Source organism: Schistocerca americana, chromosome 2 (genome assembly GCF_021461395.2).
Source record: "Schistocerca americana isolate TAMUIC-IGC-003095 chromosome 2, iqSchAmer2.1, whole genome shotgun sequence".
NCBI classification, from domain to species: domain Eukaryota; kingdom Metazoa; phylum Arthropoda; class Insecta; order Orthoptera; family Acrididae; genus Schistocerca; species Schistocerca americana.
In genome coordinates, this window is record NC_060120.1 from 452,603,151 (window position 1) to 452,625,036 (window position 21,886).

Sequence of the window (21,886 nt, forward strand, 5' to 3'; positions counted from 1 at the left end):
ATCTAGGACACCCTTCAACGTCTACCGATGACATTCATGTCAGGAATGTCACGAAATTGTGTGTGCCTATTGGAGACTGACTATCAGAGAGTTTGCAGAAGAAAGTAACATTTAAGTTAGATCTTGTAATGAAATCCTGGAATGCATTGGTTGCCGCCAAGTTTGACCCATGGCTCACGAGTCAAGAGCAGTAGACCTTCACCTCACAATCTGTGAAGAGCTTTGGGATCGCGCAAATGAGGGTGGGATGTTCCTTAGGAGAATCATAACTGGTGATCGACGTGGGTCTACAGTTCTGATGTTGAGATCAAGGTTCAATCTTCACAATAGGTCAGGAAAGGTTTTCCTAGACCAAAAAAGTGCAACAGATCAGGTCATATGTCAAAATCATGTTGATAGTTTTCCTCGACTTTGATGGATTAGTTCATCATGGATTCATACTATAGGGACAAACTGTTAATCGATGATACTATCGGGACGTGGTGCGACATTTCCAAGAAAATGTGAGAAGGAAATGACCCGAAATGTGGCGAGACAATTCATGGCTCTTACATCATAATAATGCACTCACACATTCATTCCTGTGGGTGTGTGACTACTGCACAAAAACCGGTATCACTGTGCTGCCTTATCCTCCATATTCCCCAGAACTGGGCCCTACGGACTTCTTTTATTTCCAAAGTCGAAAGCCCCATTGATAGGACAAAGATTTGCAACAACAGATGATATACGAGGGCAGTTCAATAAGTAATGCAACACATTTTTTTTCTCGGCCAATTGTGGTTGAAAAAACCGGAAATTTCTTGTGGAATATTTTCAAACATTCCCGCTTCGTCTCGTATAGTTTCATTGACTTCCGACAGGTGGCAGCGCTGTACGGAGCTGTTAAAATGGCGTCTGTAACGGATGTGCATTGCAAACAACGGGCAGCGATCGAGTTCCTTTTGGCGGAAAACCAGGGCATCTCAGATATTCATAGGCGCTTGCAGAATGTCTACGGTGATCTGGCAGTGGACAAAAGCACGGTGAGTCATTGGGCAAAGCGTGTGTCATCATCGCCGCAAGGTCAAGCAAGACTTTCTGATCTCCCGCGTGCGGGCCGGCCGTGCACAGCTGTGACTCCTGCAATGGCGGAGCGTGCGAACACACTCGTTCGAGATGATCGACGGATCACCATCAAACAACTCAGTGCTCAACTTGACATCTCTGTTGGTAGTGCTGTCACAATTGTTCGCCAGTTGGAATATTCAAAGGTTTGTTCCCGCTGGGTCCCTCGTTGTCTAACCGAACACCAGAAAGAGCAAAGGAGAACCATCTGTGCGGAATTGCTTGCTCGTCATGTGACTGAGGGTGACAATTTCTTGTCAAAGATTGTTACAGGCGATGAAACATGGGTTCATCACTTCGAACCTGAAACAAAACGGCAATCAATGGAGTGGCGCCACACCCACTCCCCTACCAAGAAAAAGTTTAAAGCCATACCGTCAGCCGGTAAAGTCATGGTTACAGTTTTCTGGGACGCTGAAGGGGTTATTCTGTTCGATGTCCATCCCCATGGTCAAATGATCAACTCTGAAGTGTATTGTGCTACTCTTCAGAAATTGAAGAAATGACTTCAGCGTGTTCGTAGGCACAAAAATCTGAACGAACTTCTCCTTCTTCATGACAACGCAAGACCTCACACAAGTCTTCGCACCCGAGAGGAGCTCACAAAACTTCAGTGGACTGTTCTTCCTCATGCACCCTACAGCCCCGATCTCGCACCGTCGGATTTCCATATGTTTGGCCCAATGAAGGACGCAATCCGTGGGAGGCACTACGCGGATGATGAAGAAGTTATTGATGCAGTACGATGTTGGCTCCAACATCGACCAGTGGAATGGTACCGTGCAGGCATACAGGCCCTCATTTCAAGGTGGCGTAAGGCCGTAGCATTGAATGGAGATTACGTTGAAAAATAGTGTTGTGTAGCTAAAAGATTGGGGAATAACCTGGTGTATTTCAATGCTGAATAAAACAACCCCTGTTTCAGAAAAAAATGTGTTGCATTACTTATTGAACTGCCCTCGTAAAACAAAATTCGCACATACCAAGACTGCTTTTGGAAGTTGAAATGGCACTGAGAGGTGTATCAATTGCAAAGGAGAGTACTTCAAAAAATACCAAGCACAATAAATATAGGGTAAGTGTCAAAAAATTTTGTGGACAAAGTTCTGTGTAATTTTTTGAACAGATCTCTCAAAATAACAGTGACTAAACAATGACCTTCAAATAATAAGATAACAAAAACATATTCAAGTGCTACACATTTTTTTCAGTACTTACATTACAAGTCTACTGTAATTTATCACAAAAATTACAACTATGTGAACACCATAACATTTCCAGGGTCCACCCTCCTCAACCTGAATAGCAAAATAACCTCTCCTGTGTTCAGTACTTTTGATATTGAATCTCTTTTCACTACACGCAAAGATATTAAAAGCTGTGCATTTCTCACGCATATGTGACAACTTAAATGTCATCACAAACCAACACAAAAAGAAAAAACAGTACAAGTGCTAAAAGAGCTAACCAACCTGATGAATGATCCCAGAACCAGGTTTCCAGAAACCAATTCCATACTTGGCACAAGCTGAACTCAGGAAGTCATACACTTCTTGGTTGAGATTCTTGGCTCTTGCAAGATCTTTTTCACCACCAACCTAAACGTCATACAGTCTCAATTATTCATTCATGACCAATGTGAAAGAGGAACCTTTCTAATGGCCCTCAAATTATAATAGTAGATAGGACAAGTTCAAAAAGATATTTTCTGCATTTAAAAGTTACGTTAATGAGGTGACACACATATCGCACTGTAGAATGGTGGCTGATACCCGAGACACATCTGACAGCAATGTGGCACCAGTCAGCTCACTCTGACAAGCACGCGCAAATAGTTATACACAGCGCAAAATGATGTTCAGGAGGACAGTAGGAGTGGGAGGCAAAACAGATGAAAATGGAGACTGGGGGGAAGAGGGTGTGAGTTTAGGATGAATGAGGTTGGGGCCATGAGGCAGCATGTTTTGGTGGATGTGACAGCAATGGCTATTGGGGACTGAGCCCACAATAATTACAGGATTGAAATGTGTTGCAGGAACAACTCCCATCAACATAGTTCAGACAAACCAGTGTTGGGGGAGAGGGGGGTGGTTGAGGGGGGGGGGGGGGGGAGGATCTAGATGGCACAGGTTGTGAAGTAGACATTGAATACAGAGCATGTTGTGCTTAGCTGTAGGCTCTGACACTGAGTGGTCAAGTCTGGTCTTGGCCAGTGTTTGATGAAGCCACTCATTTGAGTGGAGGTTGGTGGTCATGCCCACATAAAATGCTGCGCAGGAATTGCAGCAGAGCTGATATATGATACGACTGCTTTCTTTGGTGGCCCTGTCTCTGATGGATCAAATAAGCATGTGACAGGACTGGAGTATGATGTGATGGGTGAGTGTATTGTCTCAAGTCTTGTATATGGGGCTTCCAGAGAGATATGATCAACTTCGCAAAGGGTTGACATCCTCGTTACTTCTTGAACTCCAGGCAAGGTGATACCTCAAAACCACGCATCATCACATTCAGTGGCCCATATTAAAATCCAAAAGCTAATGTCTGAGTGGTTTTTAAGATATCCACCCTAAACAACTATGATGCAACTGTTACACTATTTGTCAGCTTATTTTCAGTTTATTCTGTACTGTCAGATAGTCGTGACAGAACAGATACATACCTGAGCTTCAATAAGATGATCACAGTGTATTGTTGAAGGGACAGCAACCCTTGGCAGACCTGATGAGATAAACTGCAGCATTGCCATCTGTGCAGTTACATCTTGCATTGCAACACGGTCTGGTCTCAATCTGAGGTAACTTGTGCCACGTTCAATATCCTGCTTCTCTGGTTCATCCAAATGAGAATAAAGAACCTTTTCAGCCAATGTCAGAGGACGAGCCAGTCTATTACAAAACGGAAGTATAATCATGTGTTATTCATTATTTTACCAACTTAAGCACCTAAACAGGTTATGACCTCCATGCATTCAACCTTAATGCAACATTTCTAAGCAATTGCAATTTAAACTATGGATGTGTCATGAACATATATGTATTTCACGTTAAGTGTGTGCAACATCGCATATTTCAAGCAAAAAAGGTAGGCTTTGTATTTTCATCAAACATTAACAAAAACCCAACAATCAACAGGGAGATACCTACCTCTTTTTAACAATACCTAGGTTCTTTTCAAGTTTCTCGTAGGGCAAGTAACTGTCTTTGTCGAACCTGCTCATGGCGACTTTCCGAGCTGCAGCAGTAAGTGGCGAAACATGAAAGCATCGCCGTTGAATTTCTTGTGCAGCAATCAGCCATGGTGTTCCCTAAGTCACAAACATTAACTGTTCATGTTACACAGAAAAAGTTATTTCATAGCACACACACACAAATACAAAATATTGTGCAAGCAACATCCAAACTCAAGATGGAAACTACTTGCAGCTACAATAATTACAGTAATCAGATTTGTTTCTCATAAACTTTTCACTAGCAAAAAAACTAATGGCATCAAGTAACAGACATTTTGAAATTAAATCATTAGCAGGAGTGACATATTACAAACTTTGATGTGAAAGGCACAAAATGAGCTTGTAGGAAACATTTGAAATGCAGTGTCACCTTGATCTGTGAATCCCAGTAAAAAAACTGCCCCCCCCCCCCCCCCCCCAGTCCATTTCCCTCTTGAATTCCTGGCACTCCTGGTTGTGGCAACTGATCTGTAGTGTAGCCTAAGGTCTAGGTCAGGTTGAAAGGTAATAATTTGGTTGGTTGATTGGTGGAAGTGGGTAAGGGGCTAAAGGAGAGGTCATCAATCCCTTGATCAAGTGGTCATTCATCTGGAGGTAGTGATGTCTACTACGAATATGCCATGATGATGAAAGTGCACAAGACCGGTAAAAGCAAGACACTGAAGGCAATACTAAAGCTAGACCTGAAAAATGAATTATGCACAAGTAAAAGTATGTGGATTGGATCAATATGTCGGTTAGAGCAGGTAAGTGGTCTCCCAGGGCTCAGCTCCCATGTTATCAGTGGGGCCCAACCGAAGGATACATGACAACTACATATTAGATTGGCTACTGTGTCCGCTTTGAAGCGTATATAAGAGTCTATGCAGGTGCTGTGAACAGATAATCTTGAACACTGCATACAGAAGGTGCTATTTAAGATATTCTTCATCAATCCATCCACACTACAGAGGGGGGGGGGGGGGGGGGGGACCCTAGTAAATAACCAGGTTGAACAGGAAAGGCCGTCTTCACGAAGATAGTCAGAAAAGGAAGGATAGTCAGGTATGAGAGATTGCAGGAAGTAGGTTCTGCAATAGTGTGCTCACCACACACACACTCATTTAGGTGTCGTGACCCCTGAGGGGGCAATAATTTGGTTGAGTGTTGGTGAAGCAAACAAATGTGAATGTAAAATGAAGGTTGTGGTTAACAGACCAACCTGTAGTGTAGCGTAGTTTTTATGTTGACAATATTTAAGAGCATTTTGCCATATTTAACACACTTTTTGTCATAAAAACAAACCACAAGGTAAAGTCAAAAAATATATATTAGATAATGAGGTTTCTGATGCACATCACGTACATAATCTATGAAAAACAAAAGGGAGGGGTCCACTACGAAACTTTTACCCAGGCTTTACTAGGCACTGTCCTATTGAAGGCTGGATATCACATCATTATCAACTACTGTTGCAACTTGGAGACTCAACGAATACACACTTAACTTTGAACAAATTGTAAGACAAGCAAGGAGCTGAATTTTGAGCATGAAATAAATGCTCAAGATTGATATGCAACATTCCAATTTCTAGGTGATTACAATGACAATTTTACTGTTCACAGAATTTCACAGCACTGTGCTCTGAACTGCAATATGCCACTAAAATGTCAATTTTACATCATTGCAGATACAATGTAATCAAAACACAACCCCCCCCATGGCTGGTCAATGATCTAGCTTTTGAGAAGCTTAATTAAATAGAAATTTATATTACTTATTGCAAAATATGCCGGCTATTACAGTAGGGCTACAACAATCAGTGTTGACAGATGCAGTTTGCAGTATAAAACTAAAACATGGCAGTGCCCCCAGGGCCAGTTTAAGGTCCAAGTGACAAGTGGCCACTTAGAGAGCCAATGCAAGAGGGAAACCAAAGATTTACTTTTCAGGTGTTAACAAGAGCCAAAGGAAAGACAACAAATGGTGGGGGGGGGGGGGGGGTGTAAACGATATGACACTTACGTAAAATAATGTGACATGGCCCAGAATGTCCCATCTATGACAGTGATATTGTGTTGTGCGGTACAGTATGGTATGTTTGAAGGATTCACACAGTGAACTACATTATCAGTTCTTGATGTGTTATTTGTAGGATCAGACTTCCTCCAGAAGCCACATAGTAAAACATATCTTATGGCCACTGAAACGCTAAATTTTCATTGATTAAAAAAAATCATCATCATCAATTTTAATTCATGGCGTCGGTTTGGCATATTGTGAAGATGAATTGTGAAATACGATACATGGAACACCGTACAACACCTACGCACCTACTTAAAAATATTGCAACAAATCTGGCGTGGTACGGTACGCATTTATCACATACAGATCGGCACTCGCCTTGGCAGAAAACACACCGGTAAACGTGTCAGTGAACTGGTCGTGATCCAAAATCGACGGCTATCATTTAATCATTCCCAATTGTAAGCTAGAGGTTAAGCTGAAGTAATATCACTTTTTTTATTCCATATCCGAAATACAGAAGCGATTACAATGCGAGTTGTTACATCAACGATTTTACTCTGATCTGCTATTCAAAGCTGCGAAGTCGGCTTATGCTGTCTTTTAAGTCATAACACCGTTATTACCTTAGCTAGTTGTTTCCAGTACGTAGGATTTACATGTCTCGATGAAGTTTTACAACTGGTCACTGTACAGCATAGTACTTCACACTTTCTAACAAATCACATCAAAACCAACCAGGTCTTCTTACCTGGCTTTGAAGAGCCCGAACGCAGTACATCACAGCAGTAGCAGACGACACCAGTAGTATCTGCAACTGTATCTGATAGCACTTCGCCTCTGCGTTCAGCCTTAAATACCCAGGAACTTAATCTCTAGGGTATGTTACGATAGGACGCCGATTGAACTAAATTTTATCAAGTGCTACATTGCGACACTGCTTCTGTTTCGACATTTTATCAACAATCTAGCAAAATGTCATTCATCCACATTCTTTCGAACTAAAAGTAAATCTCTAGAGGCTTACCGTAGAGCATTTACTTTTGTTTTTTATTGCCACGCGTTGTCATGAGTTAACTCACTAGCAAATCGCATAATGAAATCTGCTGACAGCTATTCCGTCTCTACAGAAATCCGTATTTGCATTTAAAAATTACCCTGGGGTCCATCGGACTCCACTCTTTCCTTTTTAAGTTATTTCTCTTTGAAAAAAAGAAGGTAGGGATATTTCACTCCTATGTAAATTCTGTTGGCATCCATGTGATGGTTTTGCACTATCGCCCGGCAGCTGTCAGTCTGCTCCTGGCTGCCGGAAGAGCAAACAATGTGCTGTGGGTTGTACTGGACCCTAGTGTTATATTAACGTGTGGGGTTTTTAAGTTGTAAGTTTTTGTTTACATTTGAGTTTCATCAGTTTGTATTAACTAATGGCAGAAAATTTACGTTATAGGCCAGACTTAATTCTAGTTTTGTTAGAAGATTCAGAAAGCCTATTTGGTGATGATACTGATTCTGATCCAGATGTCGTTCTTGAAGATGAGTTATATTAACGTGTGCGTTTTTTAAGTTGTAAGTTTTTGTTTACATTTGAGTTTCATCAGTTTGTACTAACAAAATGGCAGAAAATTTACATGATAGGCCAGACTTAATTCTAGCTTTGTTAGAAGCAAATGAGGAAGAAGATTCAGAAAGCCTATTTGGTGATTATACTGATTCCGATCCAGATGTCGTTCTTGAAGATGAGGATTTAGATGATGAACTGGTTGCTAGTGAAGCTAATGATGCACTGAACAGTGGTGAGTCTCGTGAAATTGAAAATGAAGATGGTGAAGAAGATGATAGCAGTGAAAATGAGGAACACCAACGAAATAGATATCTGATTTGGGGGAGGAACAAAAAGACGCCATATATTTGGTCCACCAAAGAGCCAGTACACCGTGGAAGAGTTGCAGAAAGAAACCTGGTAACTCATTTACCTGGTCCTAGGGGAGCTGCTAAAGAGGTAGGAACACCTGAAAAAGCTTGGAAGCTTCTAATTGATGATGTGATGCTAGAAGAGATAACTATGCGAACTAATGAAGAAATAGACAGACAAGTATGCAGCATTGTAAGGCAGACATATCAGTGGCTGGCGTAGACAAAGATTCAAAAAGGAATTTAGAGGACTTTGGTCAACTGAGTTAGGATTTTCTGTTTACAGAGCTACTATGTCCGTACCTCGGTTTCCCTTTACAAGTACTTGCTTGCACTTTGATGACAAAGCCACTAGGCAAGAGAAAATAAGAGATGATCATTTGGCTGCAATATGATATTTGTGGGACACTTTTGTGGAGCACCGTCGTGCTTATTACACACCATTTCACCACTGCACCATTGATGAACAACTTCTAGGCTTTTGTGGTCGATGTGGATTCAGGGCATACATGAAATCAAAACCAGGCAGGTATGGTTTGAAAATAGTGATGCCGAACGATTGTAAGACCAGTTACATGTTAAATGCAATTCCTTACGTTGGAAAAGTAAAAACTGTGGACAGTGAACCTGTACCCACACATTATGTGAGGAAGCTATCTGAGCCAATATATGGGCCAAATCGTAATATTACGACAAACAACTGGTTCATGTCCATCCCATTGTTCAACAAAATACTTGTCGACCACAAACTAACAACGGTTGGAACAATGAGGGCTAATAAAACTGAGATACCTGCAAAATTTTTGCAATCTGAACCGAATCGTTATTCGCTTTCGACCATAACAAGACCTTAGTTTCCTGTAGCCCAAAAGAGAAAAATGTTATTTTGCTCTCGACAATGCATCATAGTGCAAATGTAGATCCGGAGACCAAGAAACCCAAAATAGTTCTTAACTATAACTCAACAAAAGGAGGGACTGATATTTTTGACAAATTGTGCCATGGTTACAGTGTCAGCTGGAGCACGAAACGTTGGTCGGTAAGATTCTCTTTCGGGATGTTGGTTCAATGTGGCGTCAACTTTATGGTTTTGTACCTTTTGAATGCAAAAAAACCCTAAACTCAGCTGAAGGAAATATTTGCAGCTATTGTCAAGAACTTGATAAAACCATGGCTCTATGAACGTCTGGAAATTCCAACGATTCAGAGAGGAATCAAACTTGCTATTCGACAAATACTGCAGATTCCAGCAGAACATCAAGTTGCAAATGACGTTGAGCCACATAGAAAACAATGCTGCTCCTCCTGCCCTTGAGCAAGGGATCAGAAAACAAAACTCCTCTGTTCATCATGCTGATCTGCTATGTGTGAGGAACATCATGCAATGGTTGACAGAGATTGTACAGAGTAGAAAAACGACATACACCACATCAAGGCAAATAGTCGATTTGCTTTCATTTTTGATGGTTAATTAATTTTGTTAGAATTCAATGATCTAAAATTTATTTAACATTATGCAAAGTAAATGTAGTTTACAGTGTGTAAATAAAAGTCCTGGTAACAGATTTAATTAGTTTTCAATTTATACTTATTTTATAAGAGCCTATAACTATGATGTAAGAGGATTCAGGTAATTTTTGTAGTAAAAAGTATCTTTTTTGTGTGATATTATAAGAAAATCTTTAAATGCTTTCACTTTCCAAAAACACTAAATTATTCTACTTTCTGAAAATATCAGTAGATTCAATCCAGTTTTTAAAATTTCAAATTTTATTTATTTTTTTGGACATCAATACTTTTTAGTAAATAATAATGTAACATGTTTTGAAAATTGCTACTAAAATTCTATAAGACAAGTTTTCCAACCAAAAATTGTTTCAGCACAATTAAATGTACATGAGAAATATGTAAACAAAATATGTACAAAAATTTCAAAAAACTGTGGTAAATATAATAAGAAATACATTGGGGTCCACCAGACCCCAAGGTTATATTTGTTTATATTCTAATAAGTGTTATATTTAAAGATGAATTGTTTCTTTGGTTCATACCAGCCAATAATTACCTAAGAGGCAAATAGAGTTTCATGTCTGGAATAAAATAATAAAACAACCAATAATTTGGTTGATATATCGACTGCAATGTACCAATGAAACCCACAAAATAAAATAGGTGTTTGACAAAATGAAAGAAATCTCACGTCTATTGTCAGTATACAGATACCAGACTCACAAAAGACCGACGGATCACAGCGATCCGGGCCTGCGATTACACATGTGGACAAATCAAATGCGCAAATCGCAATGATCAGTTGTTGATTGCATGAAAATCCCATGTTATCTGGTGAATCACATGCGATTTGTGCATGCAATACGTCTGCATGGGTGGATAACTGCAATCAGTTTGTTTACACATAAAACAGTTTTATCACCAGACCCATCCAAAACAGTGTTGAAAATGAACGAGGTTAATAATAACTGACAATTCCTAATAATCCATCATCATGCTAGTAATTTACATAAATTGTTTACCAATTGAGGCCATTTTTGAAGCACACTACAATAATTTTTACGAAAATAAACCAGCAGGAATAATAGCAGTTGGAGTTTTATTCATCTGCATTCATTCATCCATTCATTCATTAATTCTTAATTGATCCACAGAATCATTTTGTGTACAGAGAGTACTACAAGATATGGCACAAGTCATTGAAGGACGAAAACATTTAAAAAAATATGTAACACTTAATTAAATACACCTAGACTTACACAACTGTTTGATAATTGTAGATTACAGGATAGAGCATTAGTATGCCCATAAGTTGTTCAAAATTAAGGTCAACAAGGCCTAGTTAAAATTAAAATTTGTGGATACTTTTAAAATCAAATTAAGTACAGATAAGCATTACTTAACTCATACAATAGTTAAGATTTACTAGACAAATATAGTAAGTAAATGCAAGTAGATCAATTTTTAACATTCGGTAAGGCCTTATTGAAAATTACAGTTTGAAAATAAATTATAGTACATAAAGATATTTGTGCAAATATATTGCATACAAAAACCACATTCAAAATATTCATATAAGTAATAAAAGGAGTATTTTAATAATATAGATTTAAGCCTTCTTTTAAAATGTACTGGATTATTGATGTTTTTGTACGTTTAGTGGTAGATGATTCTAAAGTTTAATCCCCATGCATTTTACACTATCGGCATATAATTTGGTGGAATGGGGAAACTGTGTCAACAAGTATTTCCCTCTAGTGCCGTGCTGGCAATAGTCCTGATTCTGCTTCAGGCTGCCAATATTTAGCTTGGTAAAACTTAGTATCCCAAATATGTACTGGCATGAAGTGGAAGAATACCTAGCTTTTGAAATAGTTGTTTACACGAGTCTCTCTGCTTTTTAAATAAGATTATCCAGGCAGCTTTCTTTTGGAGTTCAAATGTTTTATTGGACTCAGAACTGTGGTCCCATAATATGAGGCCATATGTTAGGATTCAGTGAAAAAGAGCATGGTACACTTACGTTAGTATATTTATACTTGTCACTTCCCTGATTGACAGAAGCATAAAACATACTTTAGTTAGCTTGGTAGCTAAGCTGTCAGTATGCCTTTCCCAGCTTAGAGTGCCAGAGATACACTCCTGGAAATGGAAAAAAGAACACATTGACACCGGTGTGTCAGCCCCACCATACTTGCTCCGGACACTGCGAGAGGTCTGTACAAGCAATGATCACACGCACGGCACTGCCGACACACCAGGAACCGCAGTGTTGGCCGTCGAATGGCGCTAGCTGCGCAGCATTTGTGCACCGCCGCCGTCAGTGTCAGCCAGTTTGCCGTGGCATACGGAGCTCCATCGCAGTCTTTAACACTGGTAGCATGCCGCGACAGCGTGGACGTGAACCGTATGTGCAGTTGACGGACTTTGAGCGAGGGTGTATAGTGGGCATGCGGGAGGCCGGGTGGATGTACCGCCGAATTGCTCAACACGTGGGGCGTGAGGTCTCCACAGTACATCGATGTTGTCGCCAGTGGTCGGCGGAAGGTGCACGTGCCCGTCGACCTGGGACCGGACCGCAGCGACGCACGGATGCACGCCAAGACCGTAGGATCCTACGCAGTGCCGTAGGGGACCGCACCGCCACTTCCCAGCAAATTAGGGACACTGTTGCTCCTGGGGTATCGGCGAGGACCATTCGCAACCGTCTCCATGAAGCTGGGCTACGGTCCCGCATACCGTTAGGCCGTCTTCCCCTCAAGCCCCAACATCGTGCAGCCCGCCTCCAGTGGTGTCGCGACAGGCGTGAATGGAGGGACGAATGGAGACGTGTTGTCTTCAGCGATGAGAGTCGCTTCTGCCTTGGTGCCAATGATGGTCGTATGCGAGTTTGGCGCCGTGCAGGTGAGCGCCACAATCAGGACTGCATACGACCGAGGCACACAGGGCCAACACCCGGCATCATGGTGTGGGGAGTGATCTCCTACACTGGCCGTACACCACTGGTGATCGTCGAGGGGACACTGAATAGTGCACGGTACATCCAAACCGTCATCGAACCCATCGTTCTACCATTCCTAGACCGGCAAGGGAACTTGCTGTTCCAACAGGACAATGCACGTCCGCATGTATCCCGTGCCACCCAACGTGCTCTAGAAGGTGTAAGTCAACTACCCTGGCCAGCAAGATCTCCGGATCTGTCCCCCATTGAGCATGTTTGGGACTGGATGAAGCGTTGTCTCACGCGGTCTGCACGTCCAGCACGAACGCTGGTCCAACTGAGGCGCCAGGTGGAAATGGCATGGCAAGCTGTTCCACAGGACTACATCCAGCATCTCTACGATCGTCTCCATGGGAGAATAGCAGCCTGCATTGCTGCGAAAGGTGGATATACACTGTACTAGTGCCGACATTGTGCATGCTCTGTTGCCTGTGTCTATGTGCCTGTGGTTCTGTCAGTGTGATCATGTGATGTATCTGACCCCAGGAATGTGTCAATAAAGTTTCCCCTTCCTGGGACAATGAATTCACGGTGTTCTTATTTCAATTTCCAGGAGTGTAGATATTCCAAGAAATTTAGTTACATTTTCCATTTCAGTACTATTTCCACCTATTTGTATAGTTGGGACAGTGGGGTCTCTGTTCTGGACTGTATGAAATGTTAGGCCTTTTTTGCATTAAGAAGTAGCCTATTAGCTGTAAGCCCTGAATCTAGTAGAGCTGTACATCGGTTAACTGCAGCTTCAATGCAATCATCTGAGTCAGATACCAGCATACTGGTGTCGTCAGCAAAAAGGAAGGTATTGCAAGTCAGTAGGTGAAGAGGAAGATCATTAATGAACAGGAGGAATACAATTGGGCCTAAAACTGATCCATGAGGGACAGCATGTTTTACGGTTTGCATATTAAAACATGTAACTGGGGATTTTCCTGAAGGGATGACCTCACATAACTTTAAGATGGATACTATTTACGAACAAAAAAATAACATAATTCGTGCACGCAGGCATTTACATAATGACAGATCTAGTCTGACAAGGAATGTGACAGGTAGTCGACCATGACCTGGGATTTGCCTGAAGTAATTTACCACAGAAAACGTAAATCAGGGTGGCTGGGTGAAGACTAAACCCTCCTGAATAAACAGCCAGCCTGTTTAAAGCAATGCTATGTCATTCGGTATAGGGAGTGTGTGAATGTAGCATTTGTGGCTGTGAGCATCTCTAGCAGCATCACTACAGCAGAAAATTTTATGAATGAGAGATCGAGAGGTCAGATGTATTACGGCGCACGTCTTGTGTATAGCATCCACCACTGCAAGCCTAAATTCATGTTGGCCTCCAGAATGTACAATGGGACTTGTCGTATTTCAAGTCTTCCTCAGTATAGAAAAGCATAGACCTTCAAAACAGTACCGTATCATGGTTTTGAAGCTCAGAAAATATTTGGGGAGGTAGTGTCCGGCAAGTGTTTAAGAGAAACTAGTGTCAATCAGAAACCTTATGTGGTTGAACTCGCAGTTAGTCATTTAACTAAGTTTATTGTAATTGTGTGATACGAGAATGTTATAACGTTACTGAGCGGCATGTGCAGTGCCTCTTTTTTTTTCATGTAGACTGTGACAAATGTGATCCAATATGAATGTGAGTGTTAAGCAGACACGCCAGTGCACTATAAACGTATTGCTACATTGTGCTGCTTCATTAATAGTGAACGAAATTTTTCTAAAACACTCATATTGCAACATTTGAAAAATCTTAATCGTTCTTGCTGCAACTTGTACTACAAGGGAGAAATGACTGAAGGAATGTTTCACACCATAAAACACACACATTCTGTTAAATATACAGCAGTGAATCGGCAATCTCTTAAAAAGAGGGAACATTTGAAAAGGTTAAAGAGGTTGGTGTACATTTTCTCACATATTACGAGGAAAATGTGAAAGTGAAGCTAAGGTTACGATTGTTAGGGAAGTTCGTTACGTGCTAAAGGCAAAAAAAAAACCAAGTAATTTGTCTTGTACTATTATTGTTTCAAAGCGACATTTTCCATTTTTCGAATCTGAAATTTATATGTATGTGTATGTTCGTACTGGACATGAGCCCAGATTTATTTTGCTACGAAATGTGTTCTCGGGGTAAAGCTCCCATATTCAAGTCCAATAAACACAAAAATTAAGACACAAACAAACTGAGTAGACTTATTACAAGAAAATGTTGTCTGAAAGAATATTAAATGAACGAGTTTATATACACTGGACAAGGAATACGATAATTTTAAAGATCTGTGGGATGCAATACCATCGTAAAACCAGAATTTGAATTTACTGAAAATATTTTGCCATTGAATTGCTCGAACAGAGTACAATGGAAGCAACTGCATTTGTCGTTTCCAACACCTGAAATAAGATAAGAAAGTAACAGTGATATCAATACGTCAAAATAGGGAAAACTTGTCAAAACAAGCAAAAGCTCGTGATAAACAATCAAGTACAGAGAGCAGAACATAGGAAAAATGTCCCACAGAATATGCCTTTTCTTTGTACATTACTGATCAGTCCATCCTGAGGCCACTACATTAGACCCTCTCGCCTTGTTTTGACCATAGAGCACTGGAGATGAGGGGAAATTGGTGTTTTACTGCTCTGCCCGCTCTTGTTACCACTGCTGATCGTGGTGACAGAGACTGGAGGTTGCTGGGCGCCGGCGAGTCTTCCGCCATGTCGTTCAAAGCCCTCGTCATTTTCATTGACAGAGATGGGCTGACCTTAGATCCAAATGGAGTAGAAGTTGTAGCCTATGGCCTCTGATCCATTGCGTCCTCCTCCACATGGGCTGACTTCAGTCTTTCGAACGTGTTTACTCCATGGTGGATGACTTTACACAGTCATGTGCAAGGAGGTCTTGAAGGTGGTTGTATGATATCATAGTGCAGTCAAATATGTGAGGGTTTTTTGTAGGTTCTTGTGGATGGAGATATGTTTAGTACCATGCTTCTTTGGAGAAGTTGTCCCTCCGTTGTGGCTTCTTCCATAGATAGAAATCTTCGTTTGGCAGATATGATTTTGGCCAGATGTCTCAGATGCTCTCCATACACCAGGCGAGCTGTGGTGTAACCCAGATCTTCCCTCAACACCTTCTGTAATCATAATAGCACTGGAGGTAACGCCTAGTTCACTGATCTCCCCAGCAGATAATGATCACCTATGCGCTCTGATAGAACCTCTCTACCATCCTGTTGCTAGTGAGATGGTAATTGGTTGTTGCAATATGCGAGCAACTGCATAGTCATAGGAGCTAATGGAACAGTAACGATTCGAACTGCCTTCTTCAGTCTGTTGTTATCATCTAGGGTACCCCAAATCTTGCAATCCAGCCATTTACAAAAGTTCTGTTCACCATTTTTGTGGCCATATCAGTGATTGAAAAGACCTTGGGCAAGCATGTGTATCTGTCAACCACCTTTAATAAGTAACTAAATTGTCCCGTACATGGTAAACGTCTCACCATGTCTACATGAACATTAATGAAGCGCGCCATAGGTGTGATTATGTTGCCAAAGGGCGCCAATATGGGCCTGTCAATCTTGTACTATTGGCATCTGGAGCATGCTCCAGCACGTTTTCGGCAGTCGTTCTTAATGCCCAGCCAAACCATCTTTTTCGTTATCCACTTCACAGTTGATCTAACTCCCAAATGTGCTAAATTGTGGAAGGCCTCAAAAACTGGGCATCAGATTTTCTGGATACAAAAATGTGCAGAAGGTTCCCTGATATGTCACACCACAATGAAGCTTGCAGTGGGAGCACATGTCTCTGTGACAAGTTGAGGCTTGACTGCAACTCAAGTGTGAGATATAGGCCGTTGTCGATCTGTTGATGTTCTGCTGTGCTGTCCGATGGGATGGCCTTCACACTTGCACAAAAACTTGATTAAAAAATCAGCAAAAACATTTATACAGCTGCTGATGAGTTTTACATCTGTAATGAATTGAGAAATGTATTCAGGCTGTCTACAGTGACTCAGTGAGCCGTGTGTAGATACTTGAAAAGAAGTTGGTAAGTGGAGCATTGTTGGTCTAGATGGTGAAGTGTTTGCCTTTCACTGAGCCAGGGAAGTGTTGCATTGCAGCATATACAGCGTACAATTCTCTGTCTATTGTGCTCCAGTTTTGCTGTTTTGTCTTAATCATTTGCGAGAAAAATGGTATTGGCTGCCAGACTCCATGTACAAGTTCCTACAAGGCAGTTCGATAGCATGGCTGATGTCCACCATTAATGCCATCGATGCATTATTCTGTGGGTGTGCAAGGAGCACTACCTGAGCTGCATATTCTTTAACTGAGTTAAATGCTATAAGTAGTTCTTGACGTCACTTTACTTTTCTCCTACAGGCCATATATTTTCCTTTCAATCACTCCATGAGAGGTCCCTGCAGTTCTGCTGCTTTCGGTATGTGCCCTCTGTAATAATTAAGCTTTCCGAGGAAGCGGCACAGATCTTTGTATTTCTGTTGTATCGGCAATTTGCGAATGTTTTTTACCCTCTCAGGCGTAGGAGCTGATATGTTAAAACCGAGAAAGTTTACATTGCTTTTTCCCAAGAAGCACTTGTCTTTTTGATGACAATCCCATATTGGCCTAGGTCTTGGGAAAGATGTCTTAGATGGTTCTCGTGTTGCTCTAGAGACTCTGAAAACATTAAAATATCATCCATGTAACAAAATACAAAATCAATGCCTTGTTTTGCTGCCATGTTTGTGCCACATTTTGCAAACTGTACAACATGACGTGATAATCATACAGATCGAACGAGTTAGTGAGGGCTGCCTTTCTTATCATTTGTGGCTGTTGAGAGCACACTGCTTAGAATGCGTGGCCCAAAGCCACTGTGTGCAATTTGGAGCCATCCGCCCTACAGTATTTTGCTTCTGGACTGCCAATGTTGTACTATAAACAACTTGTAATGGCTTGTACCTCATCCGCTAGCACACCAAGTGGCAACTCTCTGTCTGCTGCCAAAACAATCCAAATGTTTTGAGGAAGCCGTTTTAGTCACAACCTCGGTAAGGAATTATATACTGTAATAAATCTGTTCCCACTAGTGACCTAAGCTCTTTGTGGCTCCTACTCCTTTTTGTATCTTTCGTGAGTGCTAAACTTGAGTTTACTAAATTGGAGAGCGACGACGTCTTCGACCTCCAGTTTATTTTTATTTAAATCTAGGAGGACGAGTCATACACTTAAATTAAAATCTCTGGAAAGAGTAATAGCAGACGTAACACATCTTGACATCGTCGTAAAATGTTTATTCACAAGCCATGTTATTAAGCAAGCTCAGTCAATTTGGTAAACAAGCATTATTTGTTTTTAATTAGAATTAATTTCAAACACTTAGAATTGAAAATACACCTTTTATTCGTCGTAATTAAGTTTTCACGTCAGATTACACGCTGAAAGTCAGAGAGTTTGCTGCAATGTAGTCGGTGAAATTCTTCAAATGCATGACAGTCAGCCAATCCGTCTGTGCTGCGATCGGAAGCTACCTTTTTCATGAAAATTATTGAACTGCTGTTGAACTGAGACTGATTTCAAAATTATAGTAAGTGCGTATATGAGAGGCTGTAATATGTTAGAAGGAGTGGGACAGAACTCACCTTTCAATTCCCCTTCTGTTAGAGTATCACATACCCGCCATATTCTCGTGAATCTTCCAGTCTTCCATATATAGCATTTGAGCCCACGTGGTTTTGATGAGTAAGAGATATTCCCCGCCAATTGATAGACCCTTACTAATTCCCTCGATATCCCATCACGTTTCGACAGCGCTGTACCATTAGTCAGAAATCTGTCTACTCCCCCATCCGTTACTGACTAGGCAGAGAGCTGTCATTAACAAGAAAAATAGTACATAAAATTTTTTTATGCAGTGACATCGGCTTTGCTGCCCTGCTTTTCCTATTTATCTCCTTCCTAAGGTATTTATATAGCCGTATTACCTTCTTCCCATAATCATTTTATACTTCCTCGATTAGCATGTCGATCAGTTGAGGTATAGTCGCTAAGTTTTTCATTGCAGCCACTTTCATGTTTGCTCACATTTCATGTTTGGTCACTATGATTAGAAGAAGCCATAAAGAGATCACCTCTCAGTCTCCCTTTGTCAGAGTAGTTATTTATTTTGAAAGAAACCTAGTACTTACACACTTATCCGACAGTTATACATTGAGAGCTGATTGACCAATAAGTAGAAGCCAGACCAAATTAGTGTCGATGTTTCCTCCAGCAACAGCAGTTATCTTAGTGCCCCTTACATCTCAATACGAATTGTAGTGCCATAGTCTCCAGTTGACATGCCAATGGAAATTCGAGCCACTCACCTCCTACACTGTCACTTCTTACTGGAAGGATTATGCCCCTTTAATAATCCATGCATATAGATTTGAGCCTGGCGTATTCTTCTACTTTAGCTCACTGAACTGTCAGCCTTCAGCATCTGGGTTGCTTCCCTTAAGACTCCAGCCAATAAATCCGACCCAACATGTGTGTTCTTCTTCAGCTCCCTCCAGATGCTTACTGCTGAGCATTTTACTGCAGTTAATGCTTCCAATGATAGTGTATGGGATTTATAGTTCTATTACTGTGCAATAGATTTTGTTATGATAAGATCACCTGCCAACTCCACAACAGGTCTTCCTGTCTACTAGCAGATGACTCCATCAACTACGAACATCCCACATCTAGAACAAATACACAATGAGCCACTGTACAGTGCATGCAGACTTCCCCCTTTTAAGGTACTGGTGTAGGGCATCATGCTTGCATCCAACAAAAACTGCATACATTAAGAAACCAAGTACCTTCAAAATTGGTTGTGTAATCCTTTATACTAAACTAATATGATGCATGGTTGTAGGCAGCACTCAGATTTTCTTTTTCTTCCTACAACACACTTCAGTACAGAATGCAGTCACTACTAGCTTAGTGGGGTGTACACGTCACAAAGCCTTTTGTTACTGGCTCATATAGGACTGTATGGCACAGATCGTATCAACAGTACTCCATTGGGGCCGAAATTCTATTGTTTTTTTTTTATTTTAACCACATGGAAGACTGCATACATTGACAAAACAGTGATATTCTATGTCAGTTCCGTGCTTCGAGACTAAACAAATCACTGTCCATCAACACAGGTCAGAAGGAGTTAAGGTCACAATCTTACACAGCTATCATATTGAGCAGACTTAAGTGTGATTGGTGTAGGGAAAAACAAGAAAAGAACGTATTTTAACGATAAGGCTTTACTCTTCACAATGGGCGTTAACAAAGTATCCAGAGTATCTCATAAGAAGATGATACCTCTTACAACATCGTTACAGAGTGCCCTGCTTTCAGAGCTTCCTTTATAAACTATGTGATCAAAAGTATCGGGGCACCTGGCTGAAAATGACTTACAAGTTGGTTATGCTGGAATTCATTATGGTGTTGACCCACCCTTAGCCTTGATGACAGCTTCCACTCTCGCAGGCACACGTTCAGTCAGGTGCTGGAAGGTTTCTTGGGGAATGACAACCCATTCTTCATGGAGTGCTGCACTGAGGAGAGGTATCGATGGTCGGTGAGGCATGGTTCCAAGTCAGAGTGCCAAAACATCCCAAAGGTGTTCTATAGGATTCAGGTCAGGACTCTGTGCAGGTCAGTCGATTACAGGGATGTTATTTCGTGTAGCCACTCCGCCACAGGCCGTGTATTATGAACAGGTTCTCGATCGCGTTAGAAGATGCAATCGCCATCCCCAAATTGCTCTTCAACAGTGAGAAGCAAGAAGGATCTTAAAACATCAATGTAGGCCTGTGCTGTGATAGTACCACACAAAACATCAAGGCGTGCAAGCCCTCTCCATGAGAAACACGACCACACCATAACACCACTGCCTCCGAATTTTACTGTTGGCACTACACATGCTGGCAGAAGACGCACACCGGGCATTCGCCATACCCACATCCTGCCATCGGATCGCCACATTGTGTACCGTGAATCTTCACTCAAAACAACGTTTTTCCACTGTTCAATCGTCCAATGTTGACACTCCTTACACCAAGCGAGGCGTCGTTTGGCATTTAGCAGCGTGATGTGTGGCTTATGAGTAACTGCTCGACCATGAAATCCAAGTTTTCTCACCTCCCACCAAACTGTCATAGTACTTGCAGTGGATCCTGATGCAGTTCGGAATTCCTGTGTACTGGTCTGGGCAGATGCATGTCTATTATGACCCTCTTCAACCGTCGACAGTCTCTGTCAGTCAACAGACGAGGTCGACCTGTATGCTATTGTGTTGTACATGTCCGTTCACCTTACCACTTCACTATCACATCGGAAACAGTGGGCCTTGGGATGTTTAGGTGTGTGGAAATTTCGCGTAAAGACGTCTGACACACCCAATCACCTGACCACGTTCAAAGTCTGTTAGGTCTGCAGAGGGCTCCATTCTGCTCTCTCACGATGTCTGACTGATATGGAGTACCTGGCAGCAGGTGGCAGCACAATGCACCTATTATGAAAAACGTATGTTTTGGGGGGTGTCCGGATTCTTTTGATCACATAGTGTATATAGCCTACTCTAAAGGTCCAAGATGTTGATACTTCTGCTCACATTATCATGACATCACTTCTGGCCACATATTCTAAATTTGTTTGTAAATGAAGTACCGTTGCAAACACCTATCATAACTGTGCTGTTTTCTGTGTGTGTGTACTGGTTTGGCATGGGACTCCCCAGACCCTGTTCCAGACTTACTGCTGGTGAATCCACCTTCAGACACCACCCAAGACGTATCGCAGGTGTATTCACATTCGAAATCTACTTTGGACCTACTGAATCCACCTTAGGACTCCATCCTGGACATATCATGGATAGATTCACCTTCAAACCCTATCCCATCTATAATGCTTGGTTGAGTCATCTCTGGACCTTACCCTAATCATAATGCATGATGGATCCACCTTCAAATCCCATCCCAGATGAAATGCATGGTGGATCCACCCACAAGTTCTATTCCTGTCCTATCCCCAACTAACCCTGAACCAGAGCATCCCATGTAAAACCAAGACACATACACATAG

General features: G+C 41.5%; 1 protein-coding gene across 1 annotated transcript in view; it reads right to left on the reverse strand.

The window, feature by feature from the left end:
• Nucleotides 1-7,390, reverse strand: part of LOC124595442 (probable aconitate hydratase, mitochondrial) — an 83,229-nt gene extending 75,839 nt beyond the window's left edge. Inside the window, exons 1-4 of the mRNA XM_047134186.1 lie at nucleotides 7,095-7,390; nucleotides 4,254-4,414; nucleotides 3,770-3,995; nucleotides 2,580-2,705 (exon numbers count right to left, since the gene is read on the reverse strand). Coding sequence (XP_046990142.1) covers nucleotides 2,580-2,705; nucleotides 3,770-3,995; nucleotides 4,254-4,414; nucleotides 7,095-7,124 — 543 coding nt within the window. The 5' untranslated portion in view covers nucleotides 7,125-7,390. The remainder of the gene's footprint in view (nucleotides 1-2,579; nucleotides 2,706-3,769; nucleotides 3,996-4,253; nucleotides 4,415-7,094) is intronic.
• Nucleotides 7,391-21,886: the final 14,496 nt, after the last annotated feature.